Raw genomic sequence first — 17,793 nt, forward strand, 5'->3', positions numbered from 1 at the left:
TCTGGGAGCTGAACCCAGCTCCACCCCGAGGTTTTAGCCCCAGACCAGCCACCGGCTGGAGGGACTCCAGATCACCAGCAGCTGTGGTGGTTTCCAGAATTATCAACACATAGATGCTAAGGACAAAGTGAGAGGTCAGTGCACTGTGGACTTTGGGACCCAGTAGTTGGGAGTGTTTCGGCTTTTGCCCCTGGGGCGAGAAGCCGCTGAGGGCAGCAGTGCAGCAGCCACCATGGGGCAGCTTCAGCTCCCGGCCTGCAGAGTGTAAGGGGATCAAGCACCAGTCTGAGGGGTAATCACTCTTGTTTTAACTTGCTTTGACCTGGACTGCGGTCTTGGGTGGAGGTCCTGGGGTGTGTGTCCAGCTTGCCAGAGCATGTGGAAGCTTCAGCAAGGGCACCCAACTAAGACCTCTGGCAACTGAGAAAACCCCAGCATTTGGTATGAAGCTCCCCTGTCTGGCAGCAGAGTCTGCTGTGGCAAAAAGCCCAGTGGTCAAGTGACTGAGGGGCAACATGACCAGGCAAAGGAAACAAAGCAAAGAGAAGAACCCAACATTAGACTCCTATTTTGGGGAGAAAAAGGATTAAAGCATGGAATAGGAGGAAGACAGTGAAGTCAGAACTCCTGCACCAAAAGCTTCAAAGGAAAATATGAGCTGGTTACAGGCCATAGAGGACTTTAAGAAGCAGATAAGAGAAGTGAAGGAAAAATGGGGAAGAGAAATGAGAATGATGCAAGAAAATTATGAAAGGAGAGTCAACAGCCTGACTGAGGAAAATACCACCTTAAGAAATAGACTAACTCAAATGGAAAAAGAGGCTCAAAAAGCCAATGAGGAGAAGAATGCCTTAAAAAGCCGAATTTGTCAGATGGAAAAAGAATCTCAAAAGCTCACTGAGAAGAATCATTCCTTCAGAATTAGATTGGAGCAAATGGAAGCTAATGACTTTATGAGAAATCAAGATGCTGTTGAACAGATCCAAACAAATGAAAGAATAGAAGGCAATGTGAAATATCTCATGGGAAAAACCACTGACCTGGAAAATAGATCCAGGAGAGATAATTTAAAAATTATTGGACTACCTGAAAGCCATGATCAAAGAAAGAACCTAGAAATCATCCTCAAAGAAATCCTCAAGGAAAACTGCCCTGATGTTTTAGAACCAGAGGGCAAAACAGAGGTTGAAAGAATCCACTGATCACCTCCTGAAAAAGATCCCAAAAAGAAAACTCCTAGAAATATTATAGCCAGGTTCCGAAATTCCCAGATCAAGGAGAGGATATTACAAGCAGCCAGGAAGAAACAATTTGAATATTGTAAAAACACAATCAGCATAACCCAGGATCTGGCAGCTTCTATACTGAGGGATCAAATGGCTTGGAATGTGATATTCCAAAGGTCAAAGGAGCTGGGATTAAAACAAAGAATCACCTACCCAGCAAAACTGAGTATCATGTTTCAGGGGAAAATATGGTCATTCAGTGGAATAGATGACTTTCAAGCATTCTTGCTGAAAAAATGAGAGTTGAATAGAAAATTTGACATTCAGATACAAGAAGCAAGAGAAGCATGAGAAGGTAAACAGGGAAAAGAAACCATAAGGAACTTATCAAAGTTGTACTATTAACATTCCTACATGGAAAAACAATAATTGTAACTGATGAAACTTTTCTCAGTATAAAATAATTGAAGAGAATAGAAATATACATGAGAGAAGAATATAATGAGAGGAGATGGGGAGAGACAGAATGGGGTAAACTATCTCATATAGAAGAGGCAAGGGAAAATGGTTACAATGGAGGGGAAGAATAGGAAGGGAAAAGGGAATAGGTCAACCTTATTCTCATTGAATTTGTCTTGGGGAGGGAATGAAATACAGACTAAATAGGGTATCTCACCCTACAGGAGAGTAGGGGGGATGATGGAAGGGAGGGCACGCTGGGGGGGAGGAAAGTTGGAAGCACCCACTTTTGAAAAGGGACAGGATCAAAGTAGAGAATAGAACAAGTAGGAGGTGGTATAGGAGGGAGGGAAATATAGTCAGTCTTTTACAATATATCTACTGTGTTAATGTTTTGCATTAGCCACACATGTACAACCTATACTGAACTGCTTATCTTCCCAGTAAGGGTGGGTGACAAGGGAGGAAGGGAATGAATCTGGAATTCAAAGCTTTAAAATAAAATGCTTAAAAAAAAAAGAAATATATATATATATATATATATATATATATATATATATACACTATTATTAATACTATTTTACACGTAATTGGGAAATAAGATATACAGGCACTGGGGCATAGAGATCCACCATGCCCTACTGGAAAAGTCAAAAGGGGTATGAGAGAAAATATGGGAGAGAGCAGATTGGAGGAGGGGATATCCTCTGGGACTGCTATTTTGGGGTGGTGGATAGGGGAAAAATGGAGAGTAAATTTGTAACTCAAAATCTGGCGGAAATGAATGATGTAAATTAAAAGTTAATAAAGCATTTGAAAAATGAAAAAAAAAATTTAAATCTGTTGAAAAAGCAAGTTAAGTTTTTGCTTAAAAATATTTTGTTCTAATAGATGTCAGTTCTATATTTTGAAAAAAGTAAGTAGGCAACAGAAGGCATTCTGTAAAAATTATAAGTTGCTGTGGTAACCTTAATTGTCAGAAGTGTTATTCACATTTCTTAGTAGGAGGGAATGTTTTCCTACCCCTTTAATTTAAAAGAGTGGATTATTCTCTTTTGACTGAAAGAAGATTTATGTAGTTGCAAACTGTTGGCATGAAATTTTAGCGATGTGTCTGACTTCTTTCTTACTTTTGGGGTACTGATAAAAGACAAGAAACTGAGTTTTACCCCAGAACTAAGGTATTAGAAAACACAAAGCAACCAAACCAGTCTGGCACTATCTAGCACTTAACTGAGGGAAGAGTCAAAAGTATTTTTTAACTAAATGAACTGCAAGTCTGATTAAAAAATAAATTAGGAATTTGTAAGTAGGTTTGGGAATACAATTAAAGATCAAATTAAGATTGATAATAATTAAAATTTAGTAAAAGTACAAAAATGTACTATTTATTTTTTAAAATCTTACTTTTTTATGTTTATCTGAAAGTATTCCTTACTGCTTATGTTTTAATTATTTAATTTTTCAAAACTATACAAATTTTTTAAAAGGGATAAATGGGGTTAAGCCCACCCTTGTTCCTATCACCATGATTCAAGTATAATGAGGCAGAAAATCCACATTTCCAAGGCAACTATTGACAATCTGTGGTAATATACACTAAAGATAATAGGTTTAGTGCTTCTTAGTGGCAGAGAAACCTCCTGAAAATTGAATCTACCTAGCCTAAATACAAAGTAAGAACAGTAAATATTAGGTCTATTTTGTGAGTAAAAATGCGTTCAATATTTAAGCAGAATGAGGTGAAGAGATGAAATTGAAGGATCTGGATTTGAACCTCCCTCCAGAAACTGTAACCATCAATAAGTTATTGAACCCCAAAGAATGAGTTTCTCCATCTGTCATACTTCTAGTACTTACCTTTCTAACTTTTGAAAACCTAAAAATATTGCATACATGAGTTATTACGTCTTTAGTTAGAGAATTACACATTTAAAACTAGAAGGGATCTCAGATCATTTTAGTGTAAATCCTTTACAGATAAGGAAACTGAGCCCCAGAGAAGGCCAGTGACTTGCCCAAGGTCTCATAGCTTATGAGAAGAGCTGAGATTTCAACCCAGGTACTCTGATTCTAAATCCAGTGTTTACTACTGTTAATACTAGGTTGCCTTTCTGACAACACATTACTAAAAGGACAAGAAATAAGCCTCCAAAATTAAATTAAGTGGACAGCACTTTATAAATCCACATTACATTTCTAGCCAACAGCAGCTTTTTATACTCATGACTACTACATACTTAAATATCTAAATATTTGATCATCAGAACTGTGCCTCTTACTTGATTATTTCAGATTGGGGAGCAATATTAAACTTAGATTATATTTATATAAAATGTAACAAGAATTTTATGATATTTGAAAGAATGAACAGAGAATATCTAAGAGAATTATAGTATCACATAGAGTTGGAAGAGACCTCAGATATCAGGTAGTTCAACTTCACTGAATTCTACAATGAAGAAACAAAACCATTCATTGTAAGGAATATTTTGTCTATTTGAATGAAAATGTTGTTCTTCTGGTATCAGGTACACTATCAGAATAAATAGCAAATGTCCTTCACCTGTACAGAAGATTTCAGAAGCAAGAAAGGCAAAGTCCCCTTGAATTGAAAACTCTGGCTGCTAATATATCAATTTCATTTTCATGGAATTGCCTAAAGTCTCTATCCATGGATGCTCTAGAAACTTTTCTGGAGGAACAGTGGCCATTCTTATAGAAGACCATTACTTTGACATACAGGTATCAGAGAAGGTGAAAGAAAAATAAGTCTTATCTAAATTCTGTACAGGCCCTAAACCTTAATTATAACTTTTAAATAATTGGGTGAGGGGCAGGAAGGAGATATATCTATAACAGGAACATGTAATAATTAGAAATACTTAAAATTTTTTGGTATGATAAACCTTAAAATAAGAAAAGGAGTTAAGTCTTTAAAAAAACCCAATAAACTCTGGAACTGCTATCTGTTATTAACATAGAATAGATAGCTCTAATAGTACTTACCACAATCACTGATTTTGCTTGTTCACAGTACTGGAAATCTCCATATCGAACGGACCTACGTCCCTTAAGATAAAAATTTTTTGAATTACAGTCAGCATAAATAAATTCACACGAGGAAAAAAAATTGAACACTTTAAAAAATAATTACACTATGTCATATAAATAATGGTTCTGACTCCATTATTGGATAGAAAAATAAATTCAAAGATGTGCATGTCAAACTTTCAAAACTTTTTTAAACCATTATTCAATAAATTACATATTAAAGTAAAGTAAGAATTAATTCTGACTCAACAATTGAGCACTTTTACTCCCTGGCAGGATAACAGCAATCTGATATCTTCTAATAATTTTAGTTATCAGGGAGTATTTTTAAATTACTTAATAATGTGCATAGAAACACATTTAGAAAAAAGAAAAATAGCTCAGATGCACTGTAATTATCTCTGAGAAAAATTATTATAGAAAATTAAATGTTAGAATTTTCTTTAGGAAATTCTCTCTTTTACATCATTAATAAAATATTACTTACATCTCGATCTACTGTGGTTGCAAAGCCAATGGCTTCTTTCTGAGTGCAGTTAACCGCTTTTTGAAGGGTATAAATTACTTGTTCATATGTATGAACTTCATCATTAAACAGCATGCAATAGTAAGTGTCACTCTTCCCTCTGTGGGATTAAGAAATCATGTAGTTACTGGTTTCTCAAATCTAAGAAAAAAAATTTATTTTGGTTACAGTACTAACTGGAATCAGTAAGTCTAGGTTTTCAGTAATTCTAAAAAAAGAGTAAAGATTAAGCTATCTGATAGTTTAGTTTTTCTATCTGATCAGTCATAATAAAAATGTAGTAAGTTGGAAATTTATTGCTCATTGCAAAATTCCTTCTAGTTGTCTACATTTTATACTTTTCCAGTTGCTGAAAAAGCTAACCAAGGCTGAAGCCATTTTTTCCTCTCTATCATATGAGTACTTGATTCTTTGAGATGTAAGTTCATGGTTTAAATTCAATCACTAACTGACAATGCAAATAGTTCAGATCTTCTAAAACTTCACTTTAAGTCCTGTAAAAAATAAAGACTAACATTTTGTCCAGCAGTCACCAAAATGCTGTATTTCACAAGACAAAAACTAAAAGCAACTCAAAATGGGTTAAAGTTTTTTCATCATTCCTAGTTTCCCTTAAAATTCAAACCTGAAAATCCAATATTATGAGCTAATCTAACTCAATATAACTTGATTCAATAACAGACTTTGGTGGTTAGTCTCCTATTTAGTTTCCTGGGCCTGGGAAGGGCAAATCCCTAGGTATTCAAAGCCTACTAATGACCCCTATAAAAATGATGCATTAAGGCCCCCACAAACACTGAAACACAAAGGATAAATAAGTTATGTACTTACACCATCTCTAAATCTGATGGCAGTTCATTTTCTTTCTCCCATGTTAATATATCTACTGCATAGCGAAACATAATTGTAAAAATGTTGTAGGTTCTTGCGATCATATCTTCTGTTAAATGTACAAGAGGATCCTGAAAGGGATGTCACAGTAGATCGAAATTATACATCCCTTTCTTTACATTATTACAGTCACCAACCTATTCATGTTCTTATCTTCTCATATGACTACTACAATAGCCTAATCGGTCACTTTGCCACCAGTCTTACTCCAAATACACAAACACACACACACACACACACAGATGTTTCCATTTAATCATCCTATAACATCATTTTATGACAATGCTACAAAGCAATCATCACCAAAACTTCCTGATAACAGCTAAAACATGGAAAAGGAGAGTTGGAGAGACTAGGTAAGTAAGAGGAGCAGCTGAGAGAGACTGAGAACAGGCGCCTGCCACAGGGAAGGTAGAAGAACTCTTCACCGAACAAGGGATACAAGAACTTACAAAGGATAAAAGAACAGAAATACGGTTTTTGAGAAGCATGGCTCAACTAAAGCAAAGGCCAAAGCATGAAGAATAGTGTAGATGGAAAAATAAATTGCAGAAAGTATTAACCCCTGAGACATCTTCAAGTGGACAATTAACACATTTAAAGAATTAAAGGAAAAATTAGCACTGGAAACAAAATCAGGATAGATAATAAAAGAAATTAGTGTAGTTGAAAAGAATCACAGAATGAACTTGAGCTGAATAATACGAAAAAGGATGATAAGGAAATGGGAAAATATGAGCGATATGAACAAAAGAAAATCTAACCATTTCAAAATAAAGAATCAAGAGCAGAATCATCTTTATATTTAAATATAAAATCAAAGACAACAAAATAGAAGTAGAAAGACAAGCTCATAAAAAAGGTATGAAATGAAAAGAGATTCTGAGTAGCTTGACAAAAGAACAAGTGAAGTCTCTGGAAGCTAGATCAAAATACAACTTTGGGATTGCTCATCTTCCTGAGTTCAAATCTGGTCTCAGACACTTACTGGCTATGTGACCCTGGGTAAGTCATTTAACCCTATTTGCCTCAGTTCCTCATCTGTAAAATGAATAGGAGAAGGAAATGGCAAACCACTCCAGTATCATTGCCAAGAAAACCCCAAATGGGGTCATGAAAAGTCAGATGTGACTAAAAAAAATGACTGAACAATATTTAGGAAAACTTCACACAGATACTTAAGAAACAAAAACTTAGTAATTTAAAATTTACCAAGTCCATAGAACTCTGACAAGATGTTCATAATTCAACTTTCAAAGACATGCTATATGTTATTATATAACTTCAAAATTACAAGGAAAAAATCCTTGAAGCTGCCAGAAGAAAGCCATGACAAAGAACATTCATCAAGAAAATAGCAGATCTTTTCCTAGGAAGGTCAGGAACAAAAGAAATTGGAATGTTGACATATATAAAAATTTAAAATATGGGCTATCTATTAACTGAAGAATGGCTAAACAAATTGTGGTACATGAATGTAATGGAATATTAATTACTATGCTATGAGAAACAATAGGAAGAATTGAAAGTATGGGAAAACTTACATGAACTGAGGCAGAGTAAAGCCTGCAGAAACAGGAAAACAATATGTACAATGACAACAATAACAGAAAGAATAAGAAACAAAATAAGACTGAATATTATAAAATTACAATGTATGACTACCTGGTACTTAAAGAAAAGATACTGTCATTGGAGAGAGTGGGGAGTATAATGCAGACCATTGCATTTACTGTCAAACTCAGTTGATATTTTGGTTAATTCTGCTGAACTGTTTTCTTTTTTTCTTTCTTTCTTATTTTTTGTTACAAGGAATGGAGCTCATTAAGTAGGCAATTAGGGAAAGGATGTATTCAAAAATTAAGATGATGTATGTAAAATATAAAAAAATGTAAAAATATATATAAAAAATAAATATAAAAGCAAAAGTCATTCTTCTAGAGAAACAAAAACGGGGTTTTTGAAGGCTTGTTGCTGAGACACTGGTATCAATATTGTAACTGTACCACACTACTTGTAGACCTTGGGCAAGACACTTAGCCTCTATAGACCTCAGTTTCCTAATCTGCAAAATATAAGGGTTGGATTTAAATGACCTCAAACATCCCTTCCTGCTCTAGCTCTATACAATACTAAAGTGAGAGAGATATTTTAAAAACCAAAATTATTAAAGAAATTCAAAGAAAAAACATATACTTCAGAGAGGTTTCTGATATCTACATATGTAGATATTGCAACACAAATAGAAAATGCTAAAAACCATTCCCAGAAGAAATGATAAAAGGTAATGAACAAACAGTACTAAAAAAGTATAAACTAATCATAATCATATGAAGTATTGCTCCAAATTCCCTCATAATAAGAGAAATATATATCAAAACAACTCTGAGGTTTTACCTTAATCTAGTAAATTGGCAAAAACCACAAAAGATGGAGACAGTCAATACTGGAGATGGTATGGGAAGTCACGTGCAGTAATACATTACTGGGAATACTGGGAATAATACATTCTGGGAAGCAATGTGCAATGATGTTAAACAAATGACTCAAATGTTCACTCTTGATGCAGAGATCACATTGTTAGGTATATTATTATTCAAGGAGATCAAAGATGAAAAGAAAGGTCACCAAATACTTTGAAATATTCATAGCAGCCCTTTTTTGGTAGCAAAAAAATGGAAACAAAGTAGATGCCACCGATTGGGAATGGCTAAACAAATATGAATGTAATATTACTATTTCCCTCTAAGAAAGAACATAAAACATTTCAGAAACACATGGAAGATGTTTATGAATAGATGCAGGGTCAAATAATCAGAACCAAGAAAACAATACAGATGGCTATCACAAAATAAATAAAAAGAACAATAAAATAAGGCTGAACACTACATAATTAAAATGACCAAGTTGTTTTGATGTACATTTCTTTTATTATGAGGAAATCTAAAGCAATATTTCGTATGATTATGATTAGTTTATACTTTTTTAGTACTGTTTGTTCATTACCTTTTATCACTTCTTCTGGAAATAGTTTTTAGCATTTTCTATTTGTGTTGCAATATCTACATATTGTGGATACCAGAAGCAGAGTTAGAAAACTACCTCCCTTCACTGAAGAAATGTGTACTATGGGTATGAAGTACCAAACATATTGCTAGACTTTGTTAAAATATTGATTGGTTTTTACTAAATTGCTTTCTTCTCCTTCCCCCCTTAAAAAAAATCCCTTATTAAAAGGGATGGCTCACTGAGTAGAGGAAGTGTGGAAGGGATAATACCGATATATTTGGAATAAAGGCAATTTAAAAGCAAAAAGGAATCAATTTAAATAAAGGTAAAAGAAAATTTAAGTACACAGACAGATCTGGAAAGAAATAAGAGAATAAACATTTAAGCTATTCTTACTTGGGTAAATCTTGTATAACTATTTTTCTTTAGTGAAAATGCAAATAATCAGGATTTTAAGTTTTTATCTGGAAATTTACTCCATATAGGATGTCCCAAAAGTCCTAGTTCAGTTTAAAGGTTTTTTTTTTTTAATGGCCACTTAATTATTAAAGTTTAAAGCTGTACGAAAACTTCTGGGACACCCAATATTATTTGTAACTAAATTCACAACGTAAAAAATAACATACATTAGGCATTATACAATGCCATCAAAGATGGCAAAATGTTTTAAACAGTCTAATCTTAAAATACCACAACAATAAAGCAAAAATTAAAAGTAATAATGTATTCATTTTACAAATGAGACAGTCAAGATGCTTAAGTTTCAGCCTTCCTTTTTCCAGGACAGAAAGTGAAAAGCTCTTATATAAGTATGCCAAGGACATATAACATACCCATGTTCTTTTTTTTTTATTAAACGCTTTATTAATTTTTGGTATACATCATTCAATTCCGCAAGATTTTTAGTTACAAATCTTCTCCCCATTTCTCCCCTACCCACCACCCCAAAATAGCTATCCCACTGGATATCCCCTCCTCCAATCTGCTCTCTCCCATATCTTCTCCCATACCCCCTCCAACTTTCCAGTAGGGCACAATGGATCTCTATGCCCCAGTGCCTGTATATCTTATTTCCCATTTACATATAAAATAATATTGATAATAGTATATATATATATATATATTAAACATTTTATTTTAAAACTTTGAATTCCAGATTCATTCCCTTCCTCCCTCATCACCCACCCTTACTGGGAAGATAAGCAATTCAATATAGATTGTACATGTGTAACTATGCAAAACATTCCCATAGTGGATATATTATAAAAGACTGACTATATTTCCTCCCTCTTATCCCACCTCCCACTTGTTCTATTCTGTACTTTGGTCCTGTCATTTTTCAAAAGTGGGTACTTCCAACTTCCCTCCCCGCGAGCCTGCCCTCCCTTCCACCATCCCACCTCTCATCCCCTTCCCCCCTACTCTCCTGTAGGGTGACATACCCTATTTAGTGTGTATGTCATTTCCTCCCTAAGACAAATTCAATGAGAATAAGGATGACCCATTCCCTTTTGACTTCCTGTTCTTCCCCTCCTTTGTAACCATTTTCCCTTACCTCTTCTATATGAGAAAGTTTACCCCAATCTATCTCTCCCTATCTCCTCTCATTATATTCCTCTCTCACCTCTTAATTTCACCTTTTAAGCATCATCCCTTCCCATTAAAGTCCTGTGCCCTCTATCTATGTATACCTGTACACATATATACACACATTCACATATGTATTTATAGGCCCATATACCCTAATATATAGACATATATATGTATGTGTGTGTATATATATACACACACAAACACTTCTATTACTTTCAATTATTCTCATACTGAGAAAAGTTTCATAAGTTACAATCATCATTTTTCCATATAGGAATGTAAATAGTTCAACTTTGATAAGTTCCTTATGGTTTCTTTTCCCTGTTTACCTTCTCATGCTTCTCTTGCTTCTTGTATCTAAATGTCAAATTTTCTATTCAACTCTCATTTTTTCAGCAAGAATGCTTGAAAGTCATCTATTCCACTGAATGACCATATTTTCCCCTGAAACATGATACTCGGTTTGGCTGGGTAGGTGATTCTTGGTTTTAATCTCAGCTCCTTTTCCCTCTGGAATATCATATTTCAAGCCCTTCAATCCCTCAGTGTAGCAGCTGCCAGATCCTGGGTTATCCTGACTGTGTTTCCACAGTATTCAAATTATTTCTTCCTGGCTGCTTGTAATATTTTCTCCTTGATCTGGGAATTCCGGAACCTGGCTATAATATTCCTAGGAGTTTTCTTTTTGGGATCTTTTTCAGGAGGTGATTGGTGGATTCTTTCAACCTCTATTTTGCCCTCTGGTTCTAAAATATCAGGGCAATTTTCCTTGAGAATTTCTTGAAGGATGATTTCTAGGTTCTTTTTTTGATTGTGGCTTTCCGGTAGTCCAATAATTTTTAAATTATCTCTCCTGGATCTATTTTCCAGGTCATTGGTTTTCCCAATGAGAAATTTCACATTGCCTTCTATTTTTTCATTTGTTTGGATCTGTTTAATAGTATCTTGATTTCTCATAAAGTCACTAGCTTCCATTTGCTCCAATCTAATTCTGAAGGAATGATTCTCTTCAGTGAGCTTTTGAGTTTCTTTTTCCATCTGGCAAATTTGACTTTTTAAGGCATTCTTCTCCTCATTGCTTTTTTGAGCCTCTTTTACCTTTTGAATTAGTTTATTTTTTTGAGGTGTTATTTTCTTAAGTCAGGTTGTTGACTCTCATTTCATAATTTTCTTGCATCATTCTCAAATTTCTCTTCCCAATTTTTCCTCCACTTCTCTTATTTGGTTTTCAAAATCCTTTTTAAGCTCCTCTATGACCTGTAACCAGCTCATATTTTTCTTGGAAGCTTTTGGTGCAGAAGTTCTTCCTTTTTCTCCCCAAAATAGGAGTCTAATGTTGGATTTCTCTGTTTGCTTTGCTTACCTTGTTTACTCATATTGCCACTCAATTACTTGACTTTTGGGCTTTTTGCCATAGCAGGACTCTGCTACCAGACAGGGGAGCTTCGTCCCAATCACTGGGGTTTTCTCAGCTGCCGAAGGTATTAGTTAGGTGTCCTCTCTGAAGCCTCCACATGTTCTGGCAAGCTGGTCACACACCACAGGACTTCTACCCTGGAGTGCAATCCAGATCCAAGCAGGTTAAAGCAAGAGTGATTACCCCTCAGACTAGTCACTTGGTCCCCCTACAGCCTGCAGGCCAGGAGCTGAAGCTGCCATGGGGCGGTGGCTGCAAGCCTCGGCGCCTCAGCGGCTTCTCCCTCTTGGGGATAAAGGCTGCACTCCCAAACTACCAGATCTCAAAGTCCACACTGCACTGACCTCTCACTGTGTTCTTAGCATCTATGTATTGATAATTCTGGAAACTGCTACAGTTGCTGGTGATCTGAAGTCCCTCCAGCCGGTGGCTGGCTGTGGCCACCCTGGGACTAAAACCTCCAGCTCAGGGGGCTGGGGTTACCTCCCAGAGTGCTGCACTGGCTGCTCCCTACTGGCCTGTCTTCAGCTGGAGGTTAGCTTCTTTGTGTCATTTTGTGGGTTCTGTGGCTCCAACGTTTGTTCAGAGTCACCTTTTACATGAATTGGAGGTGGTGGGAGCTGGAGCCCAGCAGATGTCTTGTTTCTACTCTGCCATCTTGACTCCGCCCCCACCATGTTCTTTAGAAGCTATGGGGAAACTATTCTTCTCCATGGGTATAGCAGCAACCACACTGGCATAACCAAGATGACTACTAGCACAGGTTCTTAGATCTACTAGGAAAGATAGCTGTTGAAGGGGTGATCATTTTTTTAAAAATTACATTCAGGGGAAAAGTCAGCACTCTGAACTTCAGAGAAAATACAAGCAGAGAAATAAAGACTAACAGACAAGACTTTGCTTGAATCAACTATACGCTTTACAGACATCCTTGGATCCAGAGAGCCTTTACATCTGAGCAGGCAGGGAGCTCTGAACATATGGCCACTCAGAATCTCAACCAGGGAATCACAAGATCCTTCTCATAAGCAAGTACCCAAAGCAAAATAACCAACTCAGAGTATATATATACTTCTCAGAGCCAGAAGGCATCACAACCCTCATGACTAAGTGGCTAATTAGAAATTAGTACAATGTGTGAAAGCCTTCCTACAAGCAAGCCTCCCCTAATTTCCCCTAATGGGCTCCACATGAGGCCTATTAATGGATGGGGAAGATCTTAAATCCCATTAACATTACAATGGGTCACACTAAAGCCCAGTCTAACAGAGTCTTATGATAGTGATGGGGGATAAGTAAACAGAACAGAGGCAGTATTAGAAATTTTTTCACCTGGGATATACCTTGTTAACTGATTTTAGGAAGTTGAGGGTGGAAACAGTGACAAATGACAGTCCAATTGAGGGTATGTTTGCATGGAGAAAAGGACATTCTACTCACAAGAAGTCTGTCCTTTGCTATCACTGGGATTAGAATGGAAAGAAGGCAAACCCTACAGGTCTCTGGGGTGCCAGCCCAAGGGAATGCAGCTAGACTATATGGTACTAGTTGGTAGAAGTCATCGAGGCATAGATATAGAATAAGGTATAGAGATGGTAGTCTCTAGACTAGAGATGGAGAACCTGAGACCTTGATGCCACATGCAGCCTTCTAGGTCATTGGGTGCAGCCTGTTGAGTGACTCCAAGTTTTACAGAACAAATCCTTTTATTAAGGAGATTTGTTCTGTGAAGTTTGGCTTCAGTCAAAGAACCACACTTGAGGACCTAGAGGGCCGAATGTGGTCTTGAGGTCATAGGTTTCCTACCCTGGCTCTAGACTGTTTCCCCTCACCCATGCTGAAGGAAAGACCCTTTCCCCAATCCCAAGATGTTAATATCTTGGGTGAAAGCCCTGTACCCAGTTCTATTTTTAGCTCTACCACAGACCAAAAATACAAACTGGAAAGATAAAGTAACATCTTCAAAAAACCAAAGATTTCTCATTCTTTGCAATGCAATTTTTACCTATCATCTCTTAAACTCCTTTCAGAACCATACACCATCTAGGTTTCTTTCAAAAAATCAGGTCTTCTAAAGAAGACTGCAAAAGCCTGCTTTTAGTTCAGCCTAACAACTGTTATACAACAAAAAAGGCAAGAAGTGGCATGTCATGAACATGTAAGACAGGCCCAAAACATATACGGAACTTGATTATGGGTCACTTATTAAACCACAGGAAGAAATATATCATTAGAACACTTGCCTTCTTTATGCTACTTCCTAACCACTATTTCTTGTGGTTACTTTCTGCAGCAAAACTGATTCAGAGGTTGAAAAATTATAATGAACTATAATCTTTTGGGTTTTTTGCTATATATTTTATAAACCCAAACCAATTCTTAATTATCTATGCTTAAAAAAAAGGGGGAGGGGGATGGTAACAGCAAAGATATGTGAAATTTTTGGTTAACCCAAAATTTTAATTGAATTGATATTGCTTAAATGAAGTCAATAAGCCTTTATTAAATTCCTACTATGTGACAGCAACTATGTGAAATTCTGGGAAAAACCAAGGTGGGGAATGGGGAATTGGCAGAAATAACATAAAAACCAAGGAAGCCAAGAAATGGAGATGAATGAGAGCTACAAGAGAGTTGACAGCAAAAATGCCCAGAGTATCACTGGAACGCAGTGAGTGAGTGAGTGTGTGTGTGTGTGTGTGTGTGTGTGTGTGTGTGTGTATATGTTTACAAAAGTTATGGGGGCAGCTTTAAAAGCCAAATACTGAATTGATCCAAACATTCTGGAGACCAATTTGGAACTATGCCCAAAGGGCATAACCTATGATGTATCAATATCATTACTAAGCCTCTGTATCCCAGATATTTTTTAAAGCGAAAAAGACCTATATGTACAAAAATATTTATAGCAGCTCTTTTTGTGGCGGCAAAGAACTGGAAATTGGAGGGATGTTCATCAATAGGAGAACAGCTGAACAAGCTGTTATGATTGTAATGGAATACTATTATGCTATAAGAAAAGACAAGCAGGATGATTTCAGAAAAACCTGGAAAGCTTACACAAACTGATACAAAATGAAGTAAACAGAACCAGGAGAACATTGTACACAGTAACAGCAACTGTATGATGATTAACTGTGAATAACAGCTATTCTTGGCAATACAATGATCTAAGACAATTCCAAAGGATTCATGGTGAAAAATTATGTCCACAACCAGATAAGGAACTGATGGAGTTTGAAGGTAGATTGAAGCATGCTATTTTTTACTTTCTTTTATGTTTTAGTGGGTTTTTTTTGTTTATATCTTCTCTCACAACATAACTAATATGGAAATATGTTTTGAATGATTGCATACATATAATCTATATCAAATTGTTTACTGTCTCAGGAAGGGGAGAGAAGGAAAGGAGGGAGAGAATCTGAAACTCAAAATAACAAAAATGAATGTTAAAAATTATTTTTACATGTAATTTAGGGGAAAAAATAAAAAACAAAAGTTTCTTAAAAGGCCAAATACAGGATTTTATATTTGATTCTAGAAGCAATAGGGAAACCACTGAAGTTAATTAAATTGGAGGGAGGGGAAGAATAAGGTCAGATTTGTACTATAAAAATACCAATTTGACTGAAAGTGGAGGATACAGTGGATACTTGAAGCAGGGAGTGCTTCCATAGTGACATAGTACCAAGGACTAGCTTCCATTTTTCTCTCTCAAACTTCATATCAGAAGCACAGAAAAAATTCAAATGAAGTGTCATAAATTCAAGAAAAATGCATACTACCTTTACTAATCTCCCTTTAAATTCATGCTTTGTTAACATTAAAGAGTATAAAATGGCAGACAACAAAGGTGATAATTCAAGACTACACAACAGATATATAAATAAAAGAACTGACAGCAGGAAAAAGAAATGTTTAATCTGGAGCAACAATAATGTACTCTTTATACAAAATGCTAGTGACGCACTGTTGATAGGGAAGGTGCTTTGATTGTTTTTCCAGTAACAACAGTGGTTTGTACTAAATCTTTGTGACCAAAGGCTTATATTTGCCAGACAGTGACTAAAGTCAATAGATCTACAGTGAAAAAACAGAACAAAATGAAGTGCTAGATGTAGCCTCTAAGTATAAGCCATGTCTTCTTTAGCATCATACTAGAATCATTAGAACTACCAGAACTAGTAGGGAAAATACAAGCCCTCAAGAACCAATGAGAATTCTCCAAAAATCATAAATGCCAAAGAACACACAAAAGCAAAAATCAATGGAGTACAGCGAATTGTAGTAAATACTGATTAGAGAGTGCAGGGATGCGCAGAGCTGATCAGACCCATGCCTGGGTCCAGGCCAGAAGTATGGAAATACACAGAGCTGATCATAAACTTAGCAAGCAACATGGGATCTCTCAGTGAAACCAAGAGTGGAACTCAATGTCTGGAGCTCAGTGGTAGTCCAGCAGCACAAGTATGCTCAGTGTTGTCTTAGACTAAGCCCAAGACACAAGGTAGCAGTATGGAACCAGAAAAGGTAAGAGAGTGGATTCGTGTCCAAATCTCCCAACTAGGTTAGGACGGTCATTCAGGGGAGATCATGAACTCAGTCCCCTGCACAGGACAGCAGCTAAAGAAGGGGAGAAGGGAGAAAGGAAGAAAGAGTATTCCAGAAGGGCAAGTAATAAATCATTTTTGTATAGAGAATGTCACCTCTAATCCTATCTGCTAATTTATGTATTTTTACCCAAATCCTGAATAAAACATAAGCTTCTTCAAATTGCAGTTCCTAAGGGTTATATTGTGGAAAAAGATTACCTCCTCTTCGTCAGTTTCAGATATGTTAAGTTCATGTTTTGTACAATAAGGACCTTCCTTCCAAGCTTCAGTATCACCACAGTCACAGAAGCCTCCACCTCCAGATGTTGTCATCTTTAAAAAAATTGGTAAGAAAACACTTGGTCAACATAATACATTTATTTAAGAAATAAAGAGTATATAATTGTACTAAGGAATTAAAACTACTTTAATGTGTTATAACTCCCCCCTCCATAACAGAAAATATCTCTAAAGCTATTTTCAAGTACCTTCATAAAAAGCATGTAACGTCTATTGATACAATTCCCACTGATGTAGCTTCCAATTTGTCTATGCTTTCTTGATGTTTTAATTAAAAGAACATAACTATAAATTAATTTAAGCGATTTTAGGATATAAGCTACTTTATAGTGCCTAACATTTTATGGGCATTTTTAAAGGGTTTAGTGCTATATTGTCCAAGAATATGAAGCATTTTCACTTGATATTGCACTCTAATCATAACAAAAAACACCCCATTTAAAATTTAAAACCTTTGGATAACATTTTTGTGTAAATGATCTGTATTTTTATGACCTGGGTGTTTCTATTATGTCTATCATGCTCAGGAACACTAAGCAAACCTAATAAAAATTCAGAAACTGTCCTCTGATACCATCATTTACTTAAGTTTCCCCATTTAGGTAAATCATAAGGATGTTGGCAACTCAGATATAATGGAAAAGTCACCTGGATAATGGCATCTCTGCTGTCAGTTTTATAAAACATTTATTGCTTTTCCCTTTAAGGAAAGAGTCTTAAACTGCA

At 35.9% G+C, this 17,793-nt stretch overlaps 1 protein-coding gene across 4 annotated transcripts in view; it reads right to left on the reverse strand.

The window, feature by feature from the left end:
* Nucleotides 1–17,793, reverse strand: part of UBR2 (ubiquitin protein ligase E3 component n-recognin 2) — a 158,271-nt gene that overhangs the window by 95,745 nt on the left and 44,733 nt on the right. For all 4 annotated transcript variants that reach the window (XM_069065948.1, XM_069065947.1, XM_069065949.1 and 1 more), the window contains exons 4-7: nt 16,987–17,100; nt 6,097–6,227; nt 5,227–5,365; nt 4,695–4,757 (exon numbers count right to left, since the gene is read on the reverse strand). In XM_069065948.1, the coding sequence (XP_068922049.1) occupies nt 4,695–4,757; nt 5,227–5,365; nt 6,097–6,227; nt 16,987–17,100 (447 nt within the window). The remainder of the gene's footprint in view (nt 1–4,694; nt 4,758–5,226; nt 5,366–6,096; nt 6,228–16,986; nt 17,101–17,793) is intronic.

Source organism: Petaurus breviceps, unplaced genomic scaffold (assembly GCF_028583685.1).
Source record: "Petaurus breviceps papuanus isolate PSGF00001 unplaced genomic scaffold, PetGlider_PUasm1.0 90701, whole genome shotgun sequence".
Taxonomy (NCBI): Eukaryota; Metazoa; Chordata; class Mammalia; order Diprotodontia; family Petauridae; genus Petaurus; species Petaurus breviceps.